The sequence below is a fragment of the Lissotriton helveticus genome, chromosome 1_1 (assembly GCF_964261635.1).
Source record: "Lissotriton helveticus chromosome 1_1, aLisHel1.1, whole genome shotgun sequence".
Lineage (NCBI taxonomy): Eukaryota > Metazoa > Chordata > Amphibia > Caudata > Salamandridae > Lissotriton > Lissotriton helveticus.
Genome location: NC_136057.1, coordinates 1,795,597,236 through 1,795,609,422, shown reverse-complemented (window position 1 = coordinate 1,795,609,422; position 12,187 = coordinate 1,795,597,236). Strand labels below are relative to the sequence as shown.

Here is a 12,187-nt window from a genome sequence, read left to right as displayed (position 1 = left end):
GCACAGTAGATGTCTTCGTCGACGACAGAAGCTTCGTCGACGGTACCTTCGTCGACGAGTGTTTTGACGGCTTCGTCGATGAGGCTTTCGTCGACGGATCATCGACGGCGGTTTTCTTAGACACTATGGAAATCCTCGTCAACAGGATAGGAGAAGTAATAGATGTAGTAGAAATTGTCGCCGTCGACGAAGGAGCTGAAGATGTGACAGAGATAGTCGACATAGGTAAAGCTAAAGAGACAGAACAGCTTTTACTCACGGTTTTGATAAATTGCCTTTTAGAGTCCTTGAGAGCTGAAGCTTCTGGAGACTGAATAGGCCCAGAGGAAGTAAAAGGAGACCTTTGAGAAGGACCAGAAGTGGAGTGGGAGTATTTGAGATGTTTTCTCCCCTCACTTTGCAAACTGTCCGGAGATCTTGCTCTTTTGCTGGAGGTCGAAGCTCAATCACCATCTTCAGTTGAAGAAGATTTGAGCCACAACAGGACTCTAGCCTCACTATTCCTTAGAGTTTTTGAAGGGAAGGTTCAGCAGATCTTACAATTTTTAGCCTCATGCTTAGGGTAGAGGCAATAGATACAGTCCTTATGTTGATCTTCAACATGGACTCTCTTTTTGTCGCATGTTCTGTAAAGTTTGAACAAGGCCTTCTTGTCAGACATCTTGAAGGATATACTGAGTAGCGCTCAGGGAGACTCCCTTCCACACGACTTGCGGTGAAAATCTGAGGAGAACTGGCTCTGCAGAGAGTGTTCTAGAGGGTGCTGAGAGCTGATTGGTTGGGACAAAGACTTTGGTCTTTTTAGCATAATCATGTAGATTGGCTACTAGGATTTAGGCCTCAGGCCTTTTTTCTTAGGGCCTACTACTATCATTTACCTTTCGCACTGCTTTTTTATTTACCGTGGGACTCCCGCCTCGGCGACGGGGAATGATTCAGGCATGTGAATCTATGAAAGATACCCCAATACTGGATGAGGAGCAGACTGGTCAAAGCCAGCCGGTAGGGAGGCAGAATGGGCAGGGTGACGAAGGGGAATGGTGCAGGAAAGTCCTTACAATAGAGAGCAGGATGGAAATACAAGAGAGGGTGCATAATAGGTGGTGCTCAGAATGGCGACAGAACATGTAGTACCTTCAAAGAGGGAACCCAACGGGCAATGGAAGCAAGAGAAAGTAGAACGGGCCGAGCAATTGAAGGCCCATGGGGAACCAATAATGGCAGCCGAGGTATGCAGAAGAAACAGTCCCAATGAATTAAAGTGAAGGACAGAAGAATGCATAAAAGCGGGGAAGAGTAGAGGGGAACAACAGGCAGGGTATGAAAAATAGAGCACTAAACTGCTTAGTGGTGGTACAGAGTAAAGGTAACCAGAAGAGAGAGTACCAGTGTATTAAGGTGCTAATCAAAGTATGTGTAGGGTAATGAATATGCTACTTGCCAGTATGCATCTGTTCTTGGCATGTAGGGCTGCTGACATTCATATCTATAGCATAGATCGCCGCCTAGTGTTGGGTCCGGATGATTGCACATTGTTGTCCTGGAAGAGTCTTCGAAGTATCACGAGATAGGTGGCTCCTCCCCTGGACTACAGTGCGCATGGGCATCAACTCCATCCCCAGATTGTTTTTAGCCATTGTGGCGAAGATGGAGTGTAACAGTGTGAGCGATGACCATGCTAAGAATAAGTGTAAATTCTGCAGCCGCTACAGGCGCCGGGGAGGAGGGCGGTTCAATATGAATGTCAGCAGCCCTACATGCCAAGAACAGATGCATACTGGTAAGTAGCATATTCAGTTCGAGGCCTGTGGGCTGCTGAATTCATATCTATAGCATAGAATAAATAGCAGTCCCTCCATTAACGGCGGCCGTCTGTGCCAGCTGCAGATGTCTGAAAAAGTGTCTTTAGAACAGCCTGCCCTACAGCTGCTTGGAGTGCACATCTACACAGTAGTGTTTAGTAAATGTGTGTGGGGTAGACCATGTGGCTGCTCTACAAATGTCTTCCAAAGGGATATTACCAAGGAAAGCCATGGAGGCCCCCAACTTGCGGGTGGAGTGGGCTCTAGGGGGGACCGTTAAAGTGCGCTTAGCCTTGTGATAGCAAATCTGAATACACTTAACGATCCACCTGGCTATACCTGCTTTGGAAATGGGGTTGCCTTTGTGCTGGGCTGAAAAGGCAACAAAGAGTTGTTGTGTCTTCCTAAAATCCTTTGTCCTATCGATGTAGTACATCAAAGCTCGTTTGACATCAACAGTGTGGAGCATTCTTTCTGCCACTGTCTCTGGGTTTTGAAAGAACGCGGGCAGCTCAATGGTCTGATTGACATGGAACTGCGAAACCACTTTAGGAAGAAATTTAGGGTTAGTGCGCAGCACCATCCTGTTGGAGTGAATCTGTATGAATGGCTCTTGTACAGTGAGCGCCTGTAGCTCACTAACACGTCGCAGAGACGTAATGGCAATGAGAAACGCCACTTTCCATGTTAAGAACTGAATCTCACAGGAATGCAGAGGCTCAAAAGGTGGGCCCATCAACCTGGTGAGGACCACATTGAGGTTCCACACAGGAGCTGCTGGAGGGGTCCTGGGAGGGATGACCCGTTTAAGTCCTTCTAGGAAGGCTTTGATGGCAGGCACTCTGAAAACGGAGAGATGCTGCCTGTTTTGGAGATAGGCCGCTATGGCGGATAAGTGTATCCGAATGGAAGCAAATGCTAGATTGCATTTGTAAAGATGTAACAAATAACAGATGATGTTGGGAATGGATGCATCTATCGGGTTGATGTTGTGTTCAGTACAGTAAATGACAAACCGCTTCCATTTTGCTGCATAGCAGGCCCTGGTGGTGGGCTTTCTAGCCTCCCGTATGACATCCATGCATTCAGGAGGCAAGTCAAGGTAGCCAAACTCTAAGACTTCAGGAGCCAGATCGCCAGGTTGAGCTGTTGCGGGTCTGGATGCTGAATGTCGCCACGGCTCTGCGTCAAAAGCCTGGGTGTGAGGTGCACCCTTTGATGCGGTACCACGGAGAGTTCTAGAAACGTGGTGTACCCTGGTTGGCGTGCCCACGTTGGAGCAACCAGGATGAGTGTCATCGAGTGTTGCTTTAGCTTCCGTGCCACCAGCGGTATGAGAGGTGCTGGGGGAAAAGCGTACGCAAATCTGCCTGACCAGTTCATCCATATCGCATTGCCCTGCGACTGTGGGTGAGGGAACCTGGCAGCAAAGCTTTGGCATTTTGCGTTTTCCCTTGTGGCAAACAGGTCTATCTCTGGATGACCCCACTGCTGGAAGTACGGGCGGAGTACTGAGGGATGTATCTCCCACTCGTGCATCTGGTGGCTGTACCTGCTGTGCAGATCCGCCATCTGATTGTCCTTTCCCGGGAGTTGTTCCGCCATGAGGAAGATCTTCCTCTGAATGGCCCACTTCCACATGCTCTGAGCCAGATGAGACAACTGCGGAGAGTGTGTACCTCCCTGCTTTTGAATGTAGTACATGGCCGTCATGTTGTCCGTCTGGATCAACACGACTTTGTTGCACAGATGTACTTTGAATGCCTTCAATGCCATGAAGATTGCCATCAGTTCTAGGTAGTTGATGTGCATCTTTTTCTGCTGCGTTGTCCATAGTCCCTGCACTGTGTAGTGGAATACATGAGCTCCCCATCCCTGGAGAGATGCGTCTTTTGTCAGGATAATCTGTGGCACAGGCTCTTGGAACGGTCGGCCCTTGCAAAGGTTGTGTGGATTCCACCAATGCAGAGAGCTGTATGCCCGACCGGTCACCAACACTAGGTCGTTCAACTGTCCCTGAGCCTGAGTCCACTGATGAGCCAAGAATTCTTGGAGCGGACGCATATGTAGTCTCGCGTGCGGGACTATGAAGATGCAGGAGGCCATCATGCCTATCAACTGCATGAACACTCTTGCTGGAAGCGAGTGTTGCGGTCTGAACTTCTGGACCAGCGACTGAATGCTGTCGATCCTCACAGAAGTTGGCTGAGCTGTGGCTGCCAGAGTATCGATTGTCGCACCCAGATATTGCCGCACATGGGCCGGCTGAAGGTGCGACTTGGGATAATTTAGTGAGAATCCCAGATTGTGAAGGAGGTGAATGGTGTGGGACATGCTGGCGGCGCACTGCTGGGCCGACTTTGCTTGGACAAGCCAGTCGTCCAGATAAGGGTAAACGTGAACGTTCTGCCTCCTGAGGTGCGCAGCAACTGTCGCCAGACATTTTGTGAACACCCTGGGCGCTGTGGTCACCCCGAAGGGCAGGACCTTGAACTGATAATGCCGACCCTGAATAGTGAACCTGAGGTATTTCCTGTGTGATGGATGCAGTGGAATGTGGAAATAGGCATCCTTGAGATCCAAGGTTGCGAGGAAGTCTCCCCGATTGAGCAACGGGAGAACCTGCTGCAGTGTGAGCATATGAAAGTGTTCTGATAGAATGTACTGATTTAGGGGTCTGACGTCCAGTATTGGTCTGAGGGATCCGTCCTTTTTTGGGATTAAGAAGTACAGGGAGTACACCCCCGTGCCTTCTTCCCCTAACGGCACGAGCTCGATTGCCCCTTTTTGCAGCATGACTAGCACCTCCTGCTGCAATAAGTGCAAATGCTCTGTGGGCATAGGACGGTGTTTTGGTGGCATGTTGGGTGGAGTGGATGTTAACTCCAGACAATAACCGAACTGGATAAGTTTCCTGACCCACCTGTCCGTGGTGATGGATTTCCAGACGGGCAGGAACTGCTGGAGTCTCCCCCCGACAGGTGTAGTATGGTCGGGGGGCAGTGACAGGGCGTCACTGTTTACTGGTGGCGGAGGAGCGGGAGTTGTTATTTCCACGACCTCTGCCCTTGGTGCTGTTGCCCCGATAGCCGCCTCTACTCTGCTTGGTGTAAGAGGACTGCGCCCCACTTTTATTGTATTGCGTTTGCTGGGACATCTGGCCTCTGGAAACACCTCTATTGCCTGAGTGACGAAAAGTGCTGCCCCGAAACTGCTGGGACTGGAGAGCCCCCATGGATTTTGCAGTTTCGGTATCCTTCTTTATCTTCTCCAAGGTGGTACCCACCTCAGGACCAAATAACTTGTCTGGGTTTACTGGCTGATTGAGGATGGTAGTTTGTATCTCCGGCTTGAAACCGGAGATTCTGAGCCAGGCCTGACGTCTTAACATGACACTGGTGTTAATGGCTCTGGCCGCGGTGTCCGCCACGTCCAGTGCACACTTAATTGAAGCGTTGGAGATAAGCTTCCCTTCCTGAATAAGCATCTCAGCTGCCTCTTTATACTGATCTGGAAGATGTTGCAACAGGGTCTCTAGTGTGTCATAGTGCGCCCTGTCATATCTGGCCAGGAGCGCCTGAGTGTTAGAGATACGCCAGATATTGGCCGCTTGAGCAGCCACCCTCTTCCCTGATGCCTCCAGCACTTTAGATTCCTTGTCGGGGGAGGAGCATCACCAGTGGTTTGTGAGTTCGCCCTCTTCCGGGCATTAGAGACGACCAGAGAGTCCAATGGCAACTGGCCTCTGATGTAGGTGGGGTCGCCAGGCGCCGGCCTATATTTTTTTTCAATCCTAGGGTTGACCACCCTGGCCCGTGTGGGTTCCTTAAAGATGTCTGCAGCATGTTTGAGAACCCCTTTCAGCATGGGGAGAGTCTTGACAGTCTTTTCTGCAGTGGAAAAGTACTTCGATAGGGTCAGTGTGGAGGTCCACGTCGTGGTTTTTAGCCGCCCTCTCAATTAGAGCATTAAATTCAGCCGAATCCTCGGTAGGAGAGGTCTTGACAGCGTACACTTGAGGGTTCTGGGCAGTTTGCTGATCCCCCGGGTCACCTGCAACTGTCCATGAGTCGTGGTGATCCTCAGGATCAGTGTCGGCAGGAAAGCCATACTCCTCGTCATCACCCTTCCCACCCTCCACATCCGAATAAGTGGGTGAGGGTGTAGCCACCCGTGGAGTCTGTGTAGCAAGAGGCTCCACCAGAACAGGGGAGTCCGCAGCAGGCTTCTTGCGCTTCAAAGGAATCGTGTAGGACTCCAAAGGTTGGGTTGCAGTGATCTTCCTCTTGTAGAGGGTGAGTTTCCCGGTGTCGGCGTCGATATAGTGTTCCGACTGCTTCTCCACCGAGGGTTGTCGAGGTTTCAAGCTCCCAAGCGGCTGAGAAGGCTTCTGCGCCGTGGACACTGGTACGGTCGCTTCGGTGACCGACCGTGGAGCGAAGGCCTTCGGTGCTACCTTTGGCGGCAACGTAAACAGGATTGGCGCCGAAGACTTTGGCGTCGTGGCAGCTGGCTTCGCGGCGGAAGCATCCTTCGGTGCGGGCGCGGAAGCTTTGTTTCTGATGCGTTGAAGAGAATCCGACACCTGCTTCGTAAAGGAAGCGGACGGTTTCGTCGATCCGACAGACGTCTTCGGTCCACCAGCGAGTGAAGACTCGAGCGTCGATGCCTTATGTTTATCTGGTACCGGATCCGCCTGTTTCTGCGCGCTGTGTCCCCCTGCCGATCCTACGGCCTTCTGCGTCGACGGCTTCGTGCTGGCGGCCTTGACTACGGGGTGCGGGGCCCCAGTCTTCGGTTCGGCGCCCTTAGCCGATTTTGGGTCGACGGCCTTGACCGACTTTGACTCGGCGCCTTTGACAGACTTTGGATCGGCGCCCTTGGCCGACTTCCCCGGGTCGACAGCCTTCTTCGGCTTCGGCTGCCCCGACGTGTCCGAAGACGAGGAGGCGGCCGGAGGGGATGACTTCTTCAGTTCCGATGGCGTCTCAATTACGTTTGCTTTCGTCGACACCGAAGGTTTCGGTTTCGTTTTGACCAACGTCAGCTCCGCAGAAGTGTCCGTAGCCGGGCCCATAGGCGAGGCCGTGGATCTGGGTGGAAGGTCTTGGGTAAGGCCGCGTGGCGATCCCTCGACCTGAGCCGTAGTAATTGTTCGTTTGGGGCTTAGCTCTTCACACGAGCTATCTTCCATGGCCCCGTAGGCCTCATTGTCGTCTCCTACCTGGTCGACGACTTCTGCTGCCTCGACCACCTCGACGTCTGCGTCGTATCCGTAGTCTAACTTCTCCGTTGGATGAACCTCTTGCTCGTCTGCCTCTTCTCTGTCAAAGATGTCCACCGGTGCCGGGGCCAACTGCCGGGCCTCCTGGCGCGCCACGCGCCGAAGTCGAATCGTCTTCTTCGATCGAAACCTGGAACAAGCCATACAGTTGGCTTCATCGTGGTCCGGCGACAGGCACTTGTTGCACACAGGGTGGACGTCGATGTGCGGGCACTTAGATCCGCACATGGGACATTTCTTGAACGGACTCCGTTCCATGATGTCGTCAGTCTTGCTGCGTCGACTGGGCCCCGAGTACCGAAGAGCCACGCGACTCCTCTGGTCGTCCGACTCGGGAACTGAGCCGGAACAGAGTTGGGACCGAACGCAAACAATACCGACGTATAAGGTAAGGCCTTCGGGCCGTAAGAAAAGTCTATATCGATTCCGAACTGTAGATGTCGAATATACATCCGAACCCAATGGCGGAAAAAAACAATCTGGGGATGGAGTCGATGCCCATGCGCACTGTAGTCCAGGGGAGGAGCCACCTATCTCGTGATACTTCGAAGACTCTTCCAGGACAACAATGTGCAATCATCCGGACCCAACACTAGGCGGCGATCTATGCTATAGATATGAATGTCAGCAGCCCTACATGCCAAGAACAGATGCATACTGGTAAGTAGCATATTCATTACCCTACACATACTTTGATTAGCACCTTAATACACTGGTACTCTCTCTTCTGGTTACCTTTACTCTGTACCACCACTAAGCAGTTTAGTGCTCTATTTTTCATACCCTGCCTGTTGTTCCCCTCTACTCTTCCCCGCTTTTATGCATTCTTCTGTCCTTCACTTTAATTCATCCAACCAGCATCCATTCTTTTCACTGAATTGGCTACAGGTCTAACAGCAGATTGGTTATTAGTCTGAACCGCTGCGTGATACTATATACCTTACCTCAAAGGCTGTGGAGTAATCGGACAAGTTACAAGAGGGATAGCAGAAAAAGACATGCTAAGTACCTCAGATCGTGCTTAAGTCAATATTGGAGGGAGAGTACATGTAAGGGAAATTATTGCACAGATTTTGCAAATCCTGTAATGTTTACTAACTGATTGAAAGGCCTGTTATCTTACAGACTGTGTAGCATCTACACTGGGGACAACAGGGAGAGCAAATACAAGCATGACTTCCCCACTGAAGGTGCAGATAGGAATGGAGGGAAACAGACATGGTGGGAGACAGAATGAGCAAACTGGCAAGACACTTACCTCACAGACCATACAGTGCCAGCTCGTCTCCACATGGTGTTTGCACTCACTGCATGTATACAAAAAACGATCCTGGCTCTGTGGGTGCAGTTCCACCAGCATGCACATGGTGGGCCACTTGGCTCGTCGCAGGGAAGAGAACTCCAGGAGCTGGTCGCGGAACAGGGTGAGGAAGGCATCCCGACTTTTCACATGGTCGCCCAGAATCGGGGGATCTGGCTTCACTATTGGTGGCAGAGAGTAAGCAGTGGGGCCAGCAATCAGACAAATCACGAAGAAAACCTGCAACAAACATGAAAACAAGTAAGCAAATATGAAACTTGCAGCAGGAGCAGCATTGGCCAAATATGAGCAAAGGACTTAGACTAAAGAGTTGGTATTACTGGCATTGCACAGGCATTACTGGTAATGCAGGGAACAAGCGGGTACCACTGGTAAATAATGGAATACAGTCTATGTACCTAGCAGATCAAGCCAGTAGTACAGGCTCACCTAGCAGGAGAGTGCATTCTCACCTCCTTGTGACTCTTCATGGTGGCGTACAGCTTCTGGGACAGGTCGCTGGACACAGTAGGCATCCCTGGCTTCTTTTGGTTGCCTTGGCTGGGGCTACTTTTGTCCTCACTGGTCTTCTTGTTGTGCTCTTTCTGAGCATTCTTACTGTCGCCCTGGATCACCTGCATGAAAAAAGGGTTTTAGAAACCTGGATTTCATGGGGATGAGATTTCACCTTGATGTAGCAAAGGCAACTACAAGATGGTGTGCAATTCAATAGCACTTTGGCAAAAAAGGTGTTTTAACCCCATTTGAGCTGGTTGACTACAGTAGCTAGCAGAGAGCAAACTCAACCAAACACTGATCTCTCCAGAGCCAAACTACTTCACAATACTGCCAGCACCCCAACCTCATCTCAATTGTCCAACTTCATCTTGAGCACGCCACCCTCTCGCTGGCCCAATGTAATTACAAGTACACCAACATCACCTCCAATGCTCCTTAATTGCTTCAACATCACCCCTGCATCCCCACAATCCACACTAGTGTGTAACCTCAATGACCCTTGTCTCCTGTGCCCGTACCGCCTTCTAAATGCACCTTTGGGCAAAACCACTGGCTCCCCCTCTTACATGAATACTGGTGTTCTGCTCCTGTTTAAGCTTTTCCTCCTCCTGTTGCAACTCCTTGATGCTCTCCTCAAACACATTGGGCCAGAAGTCTCTTTCGAAGTATGGAAGCTCTTTAGCACTAGTCAGGCGGTCCTCAGTAGCTTGTCTGAACACATCCTGGCAAAAAAAAAAAAACGGTACATGCTGTCAAAAGTAGGCTGGGATGTCAGACATGATCAACAATAGCAATTTGTTCTGTGCACAGAGGTTAGCACCAAAAACAGTTGTTACCCTAATTTCGCCCAAGGACAGTGCCTCTACTTCCTTCAAAATGTTCCCTTTGTATAACCGCACAGTAGAAACCTCTGACCGCGGTAGCAAACCTCCTTGAGTCTGTGTTCAACTGCATCAAGAAAGTATTGATAAGAGTCACACTATACTTTGCGCACCAGCAGGACTAAGGTGCATCTTAAAGATGTGACCATGTCCATAGAACCCTAAATGGCCATGCTGAAGCAACAGCTTATTTAACAAAATTTCACCAAAGGCATGACACAGTTTGCTGTTAATGAACCCTAAAAAAATAAAAATGGAACAGCACTCGGGACACCGGCATCACCAAGATAGGAACTGACAGCAAAGGTCGCAGCAGCCATGCTGAACCAGAAAGAACCACAGAAAGCATTGGAGGTAATCTGCAGCAATGCTGTTGCCTGAAGAAATACTCTAGAGAAGGATGCAAGTAAGCACACAAGACAAATCTTACAAACAGACTGTCATCAGAAACACACAAGTTTAGCACCATCCTTAAATCAACTCAAATATGTATGTACCTTGTATTCATGAACAATGCGCTCAGACACACACTTGTCCAGCATCTTCTTGTACCACTCCTGCAGTCGCTTTGGCTTGGGGATCTTCTGATCAATGAGGTGACAGTGGAAGATATAATCGTCGCCCTCACTGGACGGACTGGCCCAGATGTGCCCGGTGGTGTACCTGACGAGAAAGAAAGTCTTTAACATCTTTAAGGGAAGAAGAAAAAATTGCATCTTGTTGACCAAGCAGAAAACTAACAAGAAGACATGGCAGAAAGACCAATGGAGGATGTCACTGCTTCTAACTTTGGTTTTTACCTCACCCAGCTCTTCACTCCCTGCTTCAGAACTCGATACACATATACTTTTAAAACATCCCCGTCCAGAAAGCGATCAGTGCAACACCAAGACTGTACAATCCCCTCTTTCTTTGAGCCACTTATTCCCTTAGGGTTTTCAGAGTACAACCATATTGCTCAACTTTCCTCAGAAAATTTAAAACAAGCTCCTTTATGTGTTACTGCATTTGTCCAAATTCTGGAAAATATATTATAAAATCTAGATATGAAAGACAGACCGGCAAAGATCTCGGAAGTCTACTGCAGCATTATCATGTAGCTCAGAACACACAAGCTAATACCAGCACATGCTGCATAGGTAAGGCATCTCAAAAACATAAAAGCGATAGGAAGAATGCTTGCTATAATTCTAACCACTGGCAATCTCTTGGTAGCATTCCAAAGCCATCGCTCTTTTGCTCAACATACCATCTTAGTTTGGACGGAGCCATATGCAAATCAGTATTGACCCTGCTCCAACAAAACAGTCCTGTCTGAACTGCCAGGCCAGGTCTTCTCCGAACTAGAACACAAGCAACCAAAGATTGTTTTCTCCCTAATTGGTGCTCTTCAGTCAGGTGTAGATTGATTCCAGCAGCACAGTGAGCAAGGGACCCACATCTGAGCATACCCTTGACCATTCATGGTGTTACATCAAACACACAAATGGTGATAAGAGTAATGCTTGCTCAAGGCGGAAGTTGGGGAAAGGCTGGGTTGAAGTTGATCAGCGAATAAGACTTTTCCCAGCGCAGAAGCAGTCCAAAATAGGAGAAACCCACTATGGGACACTGCAGAAAGCAGAGAGACACTGTGGGAAAGGGGTTTCTGTTGCAGTACCCGCCTTTTGCCTAACTTTGATGCACATTGACTGAATGTGCACTGGGTTCCTGATAATCAGATTCCCAGGGCATGTGATCTTTCCCAAAACTGTACCTTTGTTGCCATAACTGGCACACATATGGCCCACTTCTAAATACCATGTAAAAGGTACCAGTGGTAGCAAGGGCATTGTGACCAGAGAGTGTCTCTAAGGGCTGCAACATGTATTATGCCACCCTAAGAGACCCTTCACCAAATACATGCACACTGCCACTGCAGACTGCGTGTTTTGGTGTAGATAAAAGTGAAGAGTTGACCTGGCACATGTGAGAAAGTGCCCCCACTTTTTGCTGAACTGCTGATGTGCTTTGACTGAGTGTGCCCTGGGCTCCTGCCAACCATGTACCTAGGGCCTGTGTTCCTTCCCTAAAACTGTGTTGAAACTAAAACTCAAATTGGCATCTCTGGCCATCTATCAGCCCCTAGTAAATGGTACCCTAGGTACCCAGGACATGGTGACCAGAGAAGACCCCTAAGGGCTGCAGAACTTATTGTGACACCCTTAGGGGCCCTGTACCCTGACACCCACACACTGCCTTTGCAGGCTGAGTGTCTAAGTACAGAACTAAACAAAGAGTCGACATGGCACACATCCCTGTGTGCCATGCCTACAAACCCCACTGCCCTGGTATACCTCAGTCACCCCTCTAGCTGGGTGCCCTATGTCAGTGGTGTGGGCACAGGTGCATGAGCCCTGTG

General features: G+C 49.8%; 1 protein-coding gene across 1 annotated transcript in view; it reads right to left on the bottom strand.

The window, feature by feature from the left end:
- Positions 1–12,187, bottom strand: part of LOC144752864 (histone acetyltransferase p300-like) — a 381,934-nt gene that overhangs the window by 22,172 nt on the left and 347,575 nt on the right. Inside the window, exons 6-9 of the mRNA XM_078640701.1 lie at positions 10,284–10,449; positions 9,472–9,627; positions 8,860–9,021; positions 8,345–8,626 (exon numbers count right to left, since the gene is read on the bottom strand). Of these exons, the coding sequence (XP_078496827.1) occupies positions 8,345–8,626; positions 8,860–9,021; positions 9,472–9,627; positions 10,284–10,449 (766 nt within the window). The remainder of the gene's footprint in view (positions 1–8,344; positions 8,627–8,859; positions 9,022–9,471; positions 9,628–10,283; positions 10,450–12,187) is intronic.